At 52.8% G+C, this 14,190-nt stretch overlaps 2 protein-coding genes across 3 annotated transcripts; one reads left to right on the forward strand and one right to left on the reverse strand.

The window, feature by feature from the left end:
* Positions 1–543: 543 nt before the first annotated feature.
* Positions 544–1,585, forward strand: Gpha2 (glycoprotein hormone subunit alpha 2). Of its 2 annotated transcripts, XM_075973239.1 has the most exons (4): positions 544–569; positions 882–981; positions 1,090–1,274; positions 1,345–1,585. In XM_075973239.1, exons 2-4 carry the CDS (start codon positions 882–884, stop codon positions 1,444–1,446), a joined length of 387 nt encoding a protein of 128 aa, XP_075829354.1. In that variant the 5' UTR covers positions 544–569; the 3' UTR covers positions 1,447–1,585. The 2 variants fall into 2 exon arrangements, with proteins under 2 accessions (XP_075829354.1, XP_075829353.1); XM_075973238.1 differs by having other exon boundaries at positions 1,090–1,457.
* Ppp2r5b (protein phosphatase 2 regulatory subunit B'beta) lies at positions 1,583–9,274 on the reverse strand. Its single transcript, XM_075973237.1, has 14 exons — positions 8,910–9,274; positions 8,047–8,495; positions 7,179–7,375; positions 6,401–6,502; positions 6,161–6,253; positions 5,913–6,043; positions 4,799–4,858; positions 4,541–4,649; positions 4,153–4,206; positions 4,037–4,087; positions 3,807–3,926; positions 2,885–3,012; positions 2,585–2,686; positions 1,583–2,333 (listed from the first exon to the last, which is right to left on the reverse strand). Exons 2-14 carry the CDS (start codon positions 8,243–8,245, stop codon positions 2,186–2,188), a joined length of 1,494 nt encoding a protein of 497 aa, XP_075829352.1. The 5' UTR covers positions 8,246–8,495; positions 8,910–9,274; the 3' UTR covers positions 1,583–2,185.
* Positions 9,275–14,190: the final 4,916 nt, after the last annotated feature.

The raw sequence follows: 14,190 nt of genomic DNA on the forward strand, positions 1-14,190 counted from the left end.
AGTGCCTCCCTAGCATCCACAAAGCCCTGGATTTGACCCCAGAACAACATAAACTGGATGTGGTGGCTCATGCCTGTTATTCCAGGACTTGGGAGGTAGAGGCAGAAGGATCAGAAGTTCAAAGTTGCTTCTGGAATGCATGAGATTGTGTTTTAAGAAAAAAAAAGGTTATTTTTTTTAATCCCATTACTTTGCATCACTAAAAGGCATCTAGACAACAGAACTGAGGGTCGTAGTTTTTAGACGAAGAACGGTTGATCAGGGAAGAGTCCTGCCCAAGCTTGGTGGGAAGAGAACCCAGCTGCCCAGGTCACCCTGGGCCACTTCTGAGCTTGCCTCAGCTCCTCTAGTACTCTACCCTAGACAGCCTTCTGGGAAAGGGAAATGTCAACAGAGTCAGACCGTGATCCCCAGGTGGGACTGCGCTGAGGCCTCAGGCTAGGAGGGGCCTGAAAACCGATCTCCAGGAAGGCGGGGCTCTAAAACACTGCAAATAAAAGCCTGGAGAACCAGTACCAGTTTGGAGACCAGCAGGAGGCACTGGGAGTCTGCTGTTTCTGCTGAAGCTGGTAAGCTGCTAAAGCCGGGGAGAGCTGGAGGGTTGGGGGTCACATGAAGCAGGGAAGAGATTTGTACCCAGATGGTATGGGACATTCCAGGGAAAATCTGCACACAATAGAAAGTCCCATCCCGAAATGGCCACTCATACCCTTTCGGAGTGGTCCAGGCAGAGTGGCAAACACCCCATATATTCCCGCCAAAACCAGGCAGAACAGACAGCACCACCCAGGCACACTTCACCAGTCAGAAGACCCAGCAGCCCGGCCTGTTGGCAGAGGCACATCTTCAGAGACCTCCCCCACCCACCCACTCCTTCTCAGATGCCCATGGCACCGCGTGTCCTGCTCTTCTGCCTGCTGGTCCTGGCAGTCATTGAAGGCCGTTGTCGGGAGGCAGCCATCCCAGGCTGCCACTTGCACCGTGAGTAACTCTGCTAGGGAGAGTGGATTGGGGCAAGAGCAGAGGTGTCCCAGAGCTGCAGATAGACCCCAGCCAGCAGTCTTCACAGCCTTTTTCCTCTCCTTCCAGCCTTCAATGTAACAGTGCGAAGTGACCGCCATGGCACCTGCCAGGGCTCCCATGTAGCACAGGCCTGTGTAGGACACTGTGAGTCCAGCGCCTTCCCTTCCCGCTACTCCGTGCTGGTGGCCAGTGGCTACCGACACAACGTCACCTCTCTCTCCCAGTGCTGCACCATTAGCAGGCTAAAAAAGGTGAGGGACCTGGGCCTGATGGGGACCCGGGGTGGGAAGGAATGGGAACAAATTTGGGTTCCTCCAACAGGTGAAGGTGTGGCTGGACTGCGTGGGGAACCAGCAGGGGGAGCTTGAGATCTTCACTGCCAGGGCCTGCCAGTGTGATATGTGCCGCCTCTCCCGCTACTAGTGCCTGAATGGCTCAGGGGCAACTTCAGCTCTGCCCCTCCTTAGAGTCAGTGACTATGACCTCCTTTTACCTGGTCTATAAGCAGTCTCATTGCTACGCTGTCCTTCACCCCTGCCCTCAATAAAGCAAGCAATGCTTGAGTTTCGCTCTTTATTAAGTCTGCTCCCTAGCCAGGTGAAGGGAGCAGACCATGATTACTGTAACCCCCCCCTCACCCCAGGACAATGTGAATCTCTTCTTGCCTGTGCCCTCACCCCTCCCCCTGCCCAATAAATAAAAAGGGGACAAGAAAGTACAGGGCAAGGGAGAGGAGAGGAGAATGTCCCTGGACAGTGTCTTGTTGAGGGTGAGCTGGGCAGAATAAATAGACCGTGCCCCCATGGTGGGAATGAGGAAGGCCCTGGCCAGGTGCTGAGTGCCCATGTCCCAGACCAGGAGCAGAGATGGGAGCCCAGCTGTATAGGGCAGAGGAGGATCCCTGATGGCAGCTTCCCAGTTGCACACTTGCCCTGGTCTAGTCTTGCCAGAATCTTGCCACAAAGGCCTGAGAGTTCTGCTGCGAAGACTACCAACTTGCATTCTTGTCTCCCCTCCATGAAAGCTGTTCCCATGGGGCTGGCAGGGAGTCCTAGAACCACTCTGGCAAGGCCACGGGGAGGCGTGGACCTCACTGGGCCCCTGGGCAGAGGGATGGAAGGGCTGATAGCTCTGGGTTTAGCTTCTCCTCTTCTAGATTTGTCTAGCTCTGACCCCCACTGGCAGCCACCTGGGGTGTAGGCCGAGGAAGGGGGGCTTCCTTGGCCCCTTGGGTCCCCTGTAGCCGTCGTAGCTGCAGCTCCTCCAAACCTCGCCATAGTTCCTGTCGTTCCTGGGCCTTCTGCTGCTCCCTGGGGAGAGAGGGTGAGGCAACTCTTCCTCTCCTGGACTGCCAACAGTCTAACCTCCCTCATGGCCACCCCACTGTAAAGTGACTAGGACTCCATGGGGCACCTCGGCTTAGAGGGGAGGTGAGGAGAGAAAGGAGAAAAAATTAGGCTGTGAGCTGCCCTGTTGGTACAGGGAGTCACAGGGTGAAGCTGCCCACACTGGGATGGTCTGATGTCCCTCCCTGGTGGCCAGCCTCTGACCCCGTACTCACTGCTGTTTCTCCAGCTTGTAGGAGGCCGTAAGCTCATCAAACAGCTTCCCATTCATCTCCATGAAAGTCTTGAGTACATTGTAGATCAGCGAAACGATGGTTCTGATTGCCAAGGAGAGGTATTACGGAGGTGAATGAAATACCATGCTGCTCGTCCCTGGTCCCTGAACACTGCCCATTTCCATGCCCCTTTACCGCCCTTTGGTATCCTGACATTTGCTCTCTGTCCAGCTAGGAATGGCCCTGGGGGCTGGACTAGCTGTGGTGCCTGACTTCAAGGGCGCAGGCTTGGGCACTCACGGGTTCCAGTGCTCCTTGGACACTTGGTAGAGGGTCCCAAATACCGCAGGCAGCACAGTGTGGCAGTTGTCCTCAATGAGGCTCAGGATGTACTCATTATTCCAGAAATACAGAGCCCGCTCTGCAACCTGGACAAGTGAAGCAGGAGAGAGGGCCTGGTAATGGTCTATCTTTCAGCCTTCCCCCCAAACCCAGATCCTCCGACCTCCACACCCCATCCCACGGGCTTATCTAACCCATAAGAGGAAACAAATGGAGGAGAGAAAGCATGGCTTCAGTCAACACCGCAGTTCCGACTCCTCCAGAGCCCACTGCACGTGTGCGGCCTTGGTGAGCCATGCAGCTCCTCAGCCTCAGCTGTCTGCTGTGTGAGTGGGGCTAAGAATACCCATCGCCACAGCTGTTGTCAGGAGGAAACGAGTTCCTGTACTTCAAGGTGTTTTCAAAGTGAAACACCAGAGCCATCGTGAGAAGAATCAGCTCCCACCAGGTCATGGCTCCTAACAGTGAGTCTAGTCTAGCGTGGGGACTGAGCCTTCTGGCCAGAAAGTGGGGCCAGTGACATCTAAGGTTACCAAGAAAAGAAAGGGGCCAACAGTCCTGCAGCCCACTTTGCCTCAGTTTCCCTGCTGTGTTTACCACTATGAGTTCCTGTCACTACACTATAAATGACTATTGTTGCCCCATTTTTGATCAAGGAAACCCACTTAAGACTCAGAAGTGATTCCCCAAGGCCTCTCAACTAGTGGAATACAGATCTGAGGTTTGGACCTAGGTCTCGTGACCCTAAGGCCAGCATCTGCCTATTATCAGGTTGCTAAGGCTGGAAGAGAAGCTGAGGGGAGAGAAGACTATGTTAGACTAACTTTGAAACTTTGCCAGGCTGTGCCCCTGCCCTGACCCACTTGCCTTTGTCACATACCTGGAAATGGGGGCTGGAGACACAGCGAGCCACCTGCTTGAAGAGGGGCTCCTGGATCTTCACAAACTGGGAGGGCTCGATGACATCAAGAATTTCTTCCATCTCCCCCAGGAACATCACCTGGGGAGAGGGCAGGGCAGCAGCTCACATTCCCCTAAAGCATGTACCTGCTTGCCTTCTGGAAGCCGAGCCCTCCCACCCACTCTCAGGGTTGGGAGAGCCCTTCATACCTCCTTCTGGGTGCAGGTTTTAGGCCAGTATTTGAGGAGCCCCCGGATAACCTGTAGGGTGGAGGAGGAGTCAGACCCGAAGAGTGAGGAGCCCACCTTCCCTCCAAGGTACTCACATGCTCGGTCAAAGTGGCATCCTTCTCCAGGAACTGCACCACACAGTATGCCAGCTGCAGGGCCAGGATGGAAAGAGGGAGCCAAGGTCAGGAAGGAAGAGGAGCCAAGAACTAGCTGCCCAGGACAGCGTGCCAGGCACCTGCTCATTACTGCCTTCACACTCTTGTTCACTGGGCACTTACTGCTGCTTTGGACTTCAAGGCACCAAGCTCCTGAGTGCCCAGCAGCACAGAGCTGGTGTCTGAGGTCAGCTCTCAAGTAGAGGGAGACTGAATTAGAGACTCGGGGGTAAGAGGATGCAGCGAATGCCAATCTGACTTCCCAGCCCCACAGGCAGCCCTGAATGTCAGCAGCAGCTGCTACTTCAGGGATAGGTTTGGGGCTCACCTGGGCATGAAAAACAGAAAGCGACTTGACAGAGTGCAAGGGGATCAGGACTCGAACCAGAAACTGCTTGTGTTCAGTCTTCAGGGGCAGCGCAAAGCCATTGATGATGCTTTGGAGTGGAGAGGAGGGGAGCAGGACTCAGCCAATCAGGCCCCAGTCACTCCTACCAGACCCCTCCTCCCCCAGCTCGCAGGGCTCAGCCAAACAGGCCCCAGTCCTTCCTACAGGGGGGACCCCAACTCCAGCCAAAGCAATTACCTTCCTAAGATCTCCAGCAGTTCGGCCACACCATTGAAGTGCTCCAGCTCATAGATGAACCTGCCGGAGAGGAGAAGACTCTAGAGGGTGGGAGCGTTGGGACAGGTCCAGCTCTCCCAGCCTGACTCACCCTGCACAGCTGTCCAACCCTCCCCAACCCACAGTAGTGCACCCTTTCTGGTGCCCCAAACCAGGCCCCTCTGAGTCCTCACCCACAGGCAGAACGTCTTTCCCAGTCCAGCCGCCTCTGCCACTGTCAGTCCCAGCTCATTTCTTCCAGTCCCCAGCGGTTCTTACCTGATGCCCAGCCAGCCAGCAGGCACCCAGCCTAGGACCTTCAACCTTCACGCAGTCAACCAAAGCAATGACAAACACCTCCACCCAGCACTGTAATTCCCCAAATCCCTCTGGGAGGCAGGGCATATGAAAGCCATTACAGAGATGAAGCTGAGACTCCAGCTAAAGGCTACTCGCCTCCAAGTTAATAAGTGCGGAAGCTAATGGACTGTGAGCTCCTAGAGAACAGGGCACGTCTTCTCTGTTTTATCACTAGAAACAACAGCTAGTGTTTCAGAGGCCCCACCTCAGGCTAGCAGCTCTGCCAGATGCTTTGGAGGCCCCAGCTGGCTTCATCTAGAGAACGGCCCCGCATCAGCACAGGCGCTGTGCCCACTTCAAAGAATGAAGCAAGCCGAGAACTTCAAGGATTTGCCCGATTTCACCCAAATACTTGAACCAAACTCAAATACACAACCATAGTCTCAACCACCAGGTCACAGGGGCTCCCACCACCCAGCGGATATGGTGCTAAGTAGCGTTTGTAGAAGACCTGATACGATCAGAAGATCTAGACCCTACATTCAACTGGGCTGCCCTCATCCCCCTAAACAACTGACCTCTGCTTTCCTATATTCTTACTTGCCCTCTATTTGCTCATCCGTAAAATGGAAATAAAACTCAATTCTCCACTGCTGTCACAGGCATCGTATCATCAGTACTACATTGCAGAGACAGACCTTGGTAAACATATAGCCCACACAGCCTGGTAGTCCCAGCAGGTCCCTCCTTCCCTGCCTCCTTCCCAGGTCTCTGCTGAGAGGCAGCAGCCACTCACCGGAGGAAGATGTGGGTGCACTGCTTGCGAATGTAGGCCCGGAGACCCAGGAACTTGCCATACACCCGATGCAAGATGGTCTTGAGGTACTCACGTTCCCGAGGGTCCTCGCTGTCAAATAGCTCCAGCAGCTGTAGGACCCAGGGTTAGAGTAAGTAAGTCCAGAGGTCAACCCCTGTTTTTCCCATGACCCCCAGATAGCCTGTGCCTGCCATATGGTACCACCCAGCCTGAGCTCCCCAAGTCACCATCAGGACAAACTTTTGATCCACATATCTCTTGGCCACAGAGGGCTGGAAGTCTGGACTCTCCAAGAAACGCAGGAAAAACTCGTATACCAGCTGGAGGTTGGAGACAGACCAAAAGGTGCACTTAGTTACAGCCTGATCGACTTTCCTCGCAGCCAACAGTCAGCATCTATACATCTATACAATCTCCCCCCACAACCCTCTCTGAAATGCAGACCCCTGCTCCCCAGCCCTTCACACCTGTAGATGTGGCCACGAAGGCTCAAGGTTGGGCTCATCCTCTTCAGGGTCAAATTCAGGGTTCTCACTGGGTGGCAGGGTCCGAAAGATATTTATTGATATCTAGGGGGGCAAGTCAGGGTTCTTTAAGGATGAGACCTTGGAGGGAGAAGTTTGGGAACTCTCAGAGTTCTCTATATCCCAGGCAGGCAATGACCTTGTGACCATCCTGCCTCAGCCTCCTCTGTAGCTAGGATTATAGGCATGTAGCACCAGGCCAAGTACTTTTCAAGTACACAGAGCTCATGGGACTTAAACTTGAAGCCATGCATTGAGTTTTACCACCAACCCTTTCCTCATCCAGTTCTCCTGGACTGACCTACTCCCCAGCAAGCAACCTACTCCTCTGGACAGTCCTCACCTAAACACCAAGTTCATGAAAACCTTAAGCCAGGGGCTGGGGACCCAGGGGTGGCTTGCCACATCTCCAGATGGATGTGGTGGGACGGTGAAGTTGAAAGCAATGAAATCCCAGGCATTTAGGGCCAAAGAGTTTAACTCATATGCCAGAGTCAGGCCAGGGGAGACAAGTGGCTCGAAGGACAGGTACCCAGGCCCAGCTCACACAGGTGCAGGGACAGCAGGGAGAGGGACTCCTGAGTGGGTGCTGGGCTCAGTGGGGCTCAGTGGAGATGGAAGCATGGCCCTTGAGGACAAGCTGAAGAGCAGACATTAATTCACAGGGGGCCTAGTGGTGGATGGATAGGATTCTTGTCCCCTGAGGCTGGACAGTGCTTACCATGCGGATGATGTCTGGGTAGACAGGCTCAATGAGGACACCCCGGGTGCTCCCCACACATTCCACTAGTTCGTTGAGGGCCGCACGCTTCACCTCCTTCCCCTTGAGGTCAGCCACACAGTCCAAGAAGTCAAACATCACCCCACACTGGGCCAGTTTCCGGCTCAGCAACTCATGCAACTCAGAGGCTGGCACATCTGCGGGGAGGGACGGGGAGACTGAGCCTGGACCACAGCCGCCAGGGCTCTGGACAGGAGTGGGTCTCATCCCTCAGGCTAACTTTCCAAGCAGTTTCAGCTGCCCCGATCCAGGGTAACTCTGGAACATCTAGCAACAATTCTAGTGCCATCCTTCACGCCTGGGAGGATGCGGGTAGGAAGGTGGTCATCTTTTCTAATCCATGATCAGAGACATCATCACTTTAAAGCAAGACCACAAGCTCTAGATACACAGTCATTCCCCCAAACATCCACTGCCTTACTCCTGGGTGGCACATGGATTTATCAGCCAGAAGTGGAAAGCGGGGCAGGAGTGACGTTGGGGTTATGTCACAGGGAATCACGCCAAGCACCTACCCCAAGACCTAGGCAGCTGGCTGCGCTGATAGGAGCCTCCTGAAATGTAGGCTGTGTGCCCCACCCTTGGCCCTTGCCTGCCCCTGGCACCACTTCCAGATGCCCCACCTCCAGAGATGACAGGCCAGTCAGGCCATGCGTCAGCAGAGGGCTGGAGACTGAGGGGTCAGTTCCAATGGAATTCCCAGGCTAAAAGGGTATCCAAACTCTACCTGACGGCTGTTTCCCCCTCGGTCCTCCCCTACCTTGCTTCCTTCTAGGCTCAGGTACCTTGGCAGATAGCAACAGCTCACCTTTGAGAAGGGGCAGCGGAGTGAGCTCTTGCTGGTTGCTCTGATAGCGGAATTGAGAAGAGCTGTGTGAACGGCGGGGCCGAGCCCTGCGGAGGGACCGGCGGGAGAAGCCGTCCACCTTGTCTGGGGGGGGCACCGGAGACAGCCCTGGGGAGGAGGGGCTTGTGGGGGTGCTCGCAGGGGGCAGCTTTGTCTCCATGGCCAGTGAGCAGCAGTCAACCTTTCAGAGCCTGGGGGGCTCCTTGTGGGTCTTGAGGAAGCTGAGTGAGGCCACTAACTGGGATCCATCCTGACCAGCGTGTTGTAGGGGGGCACAAACACAGTCCTGACCCCCCCAGGGCCTTTGGCAACTGCCCAGTCCTGGGGGGGACAGGCAAGGTAGGAAGGCAATGGCTCAAGTCTTTCCTGGGGGTCCAGAAGAGTCCAGTCAGGTTCCCACGCTGGCTCTTCTGAGAAGTCAGGTTAGAAAGGTCAGCAGGAGAGACACAGAGAGCAGGTAGATTCTTTTCCGGAGACAGCCCGTGTGCTGCTCCGATCCTCTCACTTCTTTTCCCTCATCCCCTTGCTAGACCCCCAAACAAGAGTGCACGTATGTCCCTCCCTTCTTCCAGACCCAAGCTCCAAAGTAGCCCCTCCCCAAATACGGCCTAGGCTTCTACTCTGGATGGGGACTCAGTTTAGTATCTCCAGCTCCTTAGAGCAGTGGGACGCCCCTGCACCACTAATGCCTTCCGTCCCGGTGCACTCACACGAAAATAAGGGTCCTGTTCTCATGCACCCCCTTTCAGACCCTAGCATCTCTCCCTGCATCCCGCTCCTTCCTGATCTCCAAACCTCATGGTGGTAGTAGGGTACACACTCACTTCTCAGAAACCCAGACTTTGGTCGCGGACCCCTAGAGGCCGACTCGGAGGAGGGGGCGGCGATTCAAGGGTCCTTAGCGGCGATTCCGCCGCTCGGGGCGCTGGGGCTGGGCGGCGGCGCTCCTGGGTTCGCTCCCGGGCTCTGGGGGTGCTGGAGCATGCCCCCAGCTCAGCCCCAGAAGGGGCCGGGCGCTCGGCGGGCTCTGGGCTAGACCCCAGTAGCACGCGATCCTCGGCAGCTATCTCGCGTCTCAGACCCGCGCGGTGCAGCGCAGCGGGAGCCCCGGCTCGCTGCGCACCGGCACCCGCCGCCCAGCTGCTCAGGATGACATCAAGTCACCTCCCCCCCTCCCGGCCCGTACCTCCCCTCCTCTGGGGGGGCTGCGTCAGGGAGGCCTAGGGGCTGCTGGGAAATGTAGTCCGCGCCCTGCTTAAAGGGCGCGACCAGACATTACGGGTAACCCTGGGGACACACTCTGCGCTCCCGGGACAGAGCTGAGGCTTTTAAAACCTGCAAGCACAGTGGGACGGAGTCCAGCTCAGAGCTGGACTCCCGAATTCTGGAAGGAACACTGTATAGGGAAAGAAGAGGATTCTGGGGTTGGAAACTTCTAATGCCAGAACTGTGGCCGAACACAGGCCTAGCATGATGTACCAGGCCCACAGTTTGGTCTGGGCTATATATGCCTCAGGCCAACCCCAAAGGAGGCCCATACTCGGCCCAGAATGAAGCCAGATACTTTTAAAAACTCTTGAAACCGGCGTTGGAGTGGTTAATCGTCTGCTTTGCTTTTGCGCCTGCTGGGAGGGGTGTGGTTCACGAGAGGGTCCTGGGAAATGTAGTCCATCCTTCGGGCCTGCAGTGCCCCTCCTGTCACTTGCTGTCTATGGTGACATCATGGTCTGTAGTTTAAAGGGCCAGCCCTGGGATGGCAAAGCATGAGGGCAGAAGTACCACCCTGGAGTTGCCCCCACCCTAAGGCAACCTCCTCTGGCTCCAAGATGTGCCCTGGAGAGTCAGCGTTCTTGATAAAAACACCAATGCTGGGTATCCAAGACTCAGGTATATTCTAAGAGTTTGGCACTCTGGCCAAAAGTTCTCAGCCTGCAGACCTGGACCCCCTTTATAGTACCAGGACTCCAACACTCTGTTCCCTACAATGACTGTGGGATGTGAGGTCTTCACCCCAAAATTTTTCCCAAGTGACTAACTGGTCCATGCTGAACAGGAGGAGAGAAAGCAATGTGTCTGGACAGTGGGGTCAGGGGAACTGGGATAGCCCCACCTAGCTTTGTCCCCTGGTGTTGACCTAGTGCTGCAGAAGCCTATGTCCCCAGGGCGTGCCCACCCGTGGAGCAACAAAGAACAGAAGCCTGGGTTGAAGCCAACAGTTCAGTTGAGCTGAAATCTAGGACCGCATAAATGGAGACCCAGCCAGTAGTCCCTTTGCTCTTCATCTGCCAGGCAGAACAGGAACCTCTAAACCACTACTTGGTCAGTGCACAGAGCCTCTTATGCCAGACCAAGACCCAGAGGCCCAGACAGGAGACTGGCCCATGGGGGGCACAGTCTGTCATCCAAAGCAGGATCAGGCACCAGCTGGCTTTAGGACCCTCCACAGACCCTCTGTGCTGGTTCTTCAGACCAGGCTGACTAGGCAGGGTGGGGACAAGGTAGGGGTAATGCTACTGGACAAAGTGGCCCTGGGGATAGGGCAGGGGGCCTGCTACTACCGGGGCTCACTGCTGAGCTGCCGCATCCTTTGCTTTACAAGTGGAATTTGGATTAAATTTCAAACAGGCATTGAAAGATTGAAAATTGAAAAGTCTCTTCTTATTCTTTGTTTGGTTTTTGAGACAAGGTTTCTCTGTAGTTTTGGAGCCTGTCCTGGAACTAGCTCTGTAGATCAGGCTGGCTTCGAATTCACAGAAAGTTCACCCGTCTCTGTCCCTCGAGTGCTGGGATTAAAGAGGTATGCCACCACCACCCAACTATCTCTTATTAGCAAAGTTTCATTATATTTATTTATATCTCTCTAGTTGTTGGGGTTTTTTTGTTTTTTGTTTTTTTGGTTTTTCCAGACAGGGTTTCTCTGTGGTTTTGGAGCCTGTCCTGGAACTAGCTCTTGTAGATCAAGCTGGTCTCGAACTCACAGAGATCCGCCTGCCTCTGCCTCCCGAGTGCTGGGATTAAAGGCGTGCGCCACCACCGCCCGGCACGTCTCTCTAGTTGTGCTGTGTCTGTGTTATCCCAGCTGTCTTGGAACTCACTGCTTAGATTTTGTGGGTGATCCTTTTACATTTTGGCCATTCTTTTTTTTTTAAATATTTATTTATTTATTTATTCATTATGTATACAATATTCTGTCTGTGTGTATGCCTACAGGCCAGAAGAGGGCACCAGACCTCATTACAGATGGTTGTGAGCCACCATGTGGTTGCTGGGAATTGAACTCAGAACCTTTGGAAGAGCAGGCAATGCTCTTAACCACTGAGCCATCTCTCCAGCCCCATTCTTTACAACTTATTTGTTTGCTTATTTTTCTGGTTTTTCTCTGTGCAACAGACCTGACTGTCCTGGAACTCACTTTGTAAGCCAGGTTGGCCTCAAACTCACTGAGATCTATCTGTTTCTGCTCCTGAGTGCTGGGATTAAAGGTGTGTGCCACCGTGTCCTGTACACAGCCAACTTGTTTGTTTGTTTGTTTGTTTAAGATAGGGTATCTCTACTTAGCCTTGGTTTTCCTGGAACTCTTGTTGTAACCCAGGCCAGCTTCCCCCAGCTTCCACAGAGTACCACTTGCCTCTGCCTCCCAAATTCTGGGATCAAAGGCATAGGACAACCAGTATGGGATTTTTTCACTCTATAACCCAGGCTTACCTAGAGCTATTTAGCCCAGGCTGGCCTTGAATTTATAGCCATCCTTTTGCCTTTCTCTCCCAGTTGCTGGGATTGCAGATGTTAATTTTTCCCCCCAAGAAATGGTCTCAGGTAGCCTATACTTGTTGCAGAGAGTGGATGACCTTGAATTTCTGACCCTTCTGCCTCACCTCTCAGGCTGGAATTACAAATCACATAACAATGAGGTTTGAACCCAGAACTTCTTATTTTTCTGGTTTTTCTCTGTGTAACAGACCTGACTGTCCTGGAACTCACTTTGTAGACCAGGCTGGCCTCAAACTCACTGAGATCTGTTTCTGCTCCTGAGTGCTGGGACTAAAGGTGTGTGCCACCGTGTCATGTAACTATGAGGTTTGAACCCAGAACTTCTTGCATGCTCACTAAACAAGTGCTCTACCAATTGAACGCCATTCCTAACCCGGATTTTGTCCACCTGTTCCTATCATTTGTTAAAAAAACATTCGATGAGTGTGGGGCTGCTCAAGCCTGTCAAGGACAAATAGATCTTCTGAGTCACACCACAGATATTTTCATAATAGCTGTCCCCATTGATCTGTCTCTTTGAGTGGGGCCTCTACAAAGTTCCCCAGTTCTCTTGGAGACTCTGTGAAGCCCCTTCCACTTAAAGAATGGGCTGCCCTGCTGCCACTCTAACAGAAAGGTGGAGAGAAGTAAACATAAGAAAGGTGTGTGTGTGGGCGCACAGCTCAGTGGGAGTGTTTGCTTAGCTCAAGGACCTGAGCTCAATCTCCTGTACTAAAAACAAACAACAACAAAACAGAAAAACAACAACAAAAAAAAGCAACACCTGATGAGTAAAACAAAACAGAATCTCCTGGTGAGCCTGGCGAGCACACCTGAACTACCAGCATACACTGCAGAAGATTAGGAGTTCAAGGCCAACCTTGTCTACCTTTGAGACCATCCTAAACTGTGAGCTCCCTCACTCAAGATGATTTGCTGAGGCCACCAAGAGCTAAGAGGAAGCCAGGTCTGTCACAGGCAAGGATTTTTTGCTCATGCTTGCTTCAAGGAAATTTGTTCATTTTTTGTTGTTGTTTTATTTTTTTTTTCAAGACTGGATTTCTCTATGCAGCTGCATCCTGCAACTTGCTCTACAGAGCAGGGTGGTGTCCATTTCAGGGAGATCTGCCTGGTTCCGCCTGCCTAGTGCAAGGATTAAAGGTGCATACTCAGTTTTTTTCTTTCTTTTTTTTGTTTTGTTTTTCGAGACAGGGTTTCTCTGTGTAGCTTTGAAGCCTGTTCTGGCTCTGCAGAGTGCTGGGATTAAAGGCATACACCACCATTGCCTGATTTGGTTTTTGTTTTTCTGCGTATCTTTGGTTGTTCTGTAATTCACTAAGGCTGGCCTTGAACTCACAGAGGTCCTGAAGTCTCTGCCCACGTCCAGTTTGTCTCCCGCAGCCCAGGCTAGCCTGGAGGTGGTCTAGCCGAGGATGGCCTTGAATACCTGATTCTCTGCCTTCACCTCTGGGACTCTGGAATTGAAGGCACAGACCACCATACTCGGTTATGTTATGTTTGGGAGCGAACCCAGGAAGGGCAAAAACTGGACCAACTGAGCGACTTCTGCAGTTCACGTTTCACACCCCACAACCCTTTCTTGAGACAGGATTTACCACGCCAGACTTCTTCAAACTGAGAGTCAAACTAGCAAAGCTAACATAGAATCCCTGTTACTCATGGGTGTTCTTTACATCTGCCATTATGGAAAAGGTTTGGGGACCAACTCCATAGAAGAAAAGTGGCTAAACTTTGTCTCTAAATGATTAAAAAATAAACATTTTAGGTGTTGTAGGCCTCCGTCTCGATCTCAGTTCCTGAGCTCTGTCTGCCACTGTATCAGGAGAGCGGCCCTCGATTGTATTTACCAAGTGAAGTAGCCTGTGTCCACTAATAATGTATGAACACCGGAGTGATTTTGAGAGACTTTTTTTACTATGTTATTCTTCCATTTCTCCCCAACCATTTAAGAACAGAAATCACCAAAGAGGCAGGAAGATCACCACAAGTTTGAGGCCAGCCTCATCTGTATGGTAATTTCCATACCAGCCAATAATCTACAGTGAGACCATTCTCAAAAAAGGACAGAAAAGCTTCGAAGTCATTTTTAGCTTTCAGGCTGTAGAAAACAGTAGAACTCTGCTTTGGGGGAAGTTGGATTATTGATTTTAGGATTAGAGATATAGAAAGCCATTATTTCAGAGAGGGCCCTAAGGATCACAGAAGGGAAGATCCTTTAATCTCTTGCTGTGCGTGCCTTTGTAAGGGGGGGGGGGGGGAAATCTTCCTGGTGGTGGGCTAAGCAACCTTCAATTCTATTTTCTAGCCCTAAAAATGGAACAATAGCAAATTGAA

Source organism: Microtus pennsylvanicus, chromosome 5 (assembly GCF_037038515.1).
Source record: "Microtus pennsylvanicus isolate mMicPen1 chromosome 5, mMicPen1.hap1, whole genome shotgun sequence".
Taxonomy (NCBI): domain Eukaryota; kingdom Metazoa; phylum Chordata; class Mammalia; order Rodentia; family Cricetidae; genus Microtus; species Microtus pennsylvanicus.

Bases quoted from the DNA above. Each gene is read 5' to 3' on its own strand.
- Gpha2 (XM_075973238.1), top strand. From the start codon at position 882: ATGCCCATGGCACCGCGTGTCCTGCTCTTCTGCCTGCTGGTCCTGGCA. The intron at 982-1,089 runs GTGAGTAACTCT...CTCTCCTTCCAG, and splicing joins CCCAGGCTGCCACTTGCACC to CCTTCAATGTAACAGTGCGA.
- Ppp2r5b (XM_075973237.1), bottom strand. From the start codon at position 8,245: ATGGAGACAAAGCTGCCCCCTGCGAGCACCCCCACAAGCCCCTCCTCC. The intron at 6,254-6,400 runs GTGTGAAGGGCT...TCCAACCTCCAG, and splicing joins CTTCGTGGCCACATCTACAG to CTGGTATACGAGTTTTTCCT. The intron at 2,687-2,884 runs GTGAGTGCCCAA...CTTGGCAATCAG, and splicing joins TCCAAGGAGCACTGGAACCC to AACCATCGTTTCGCTGATCT.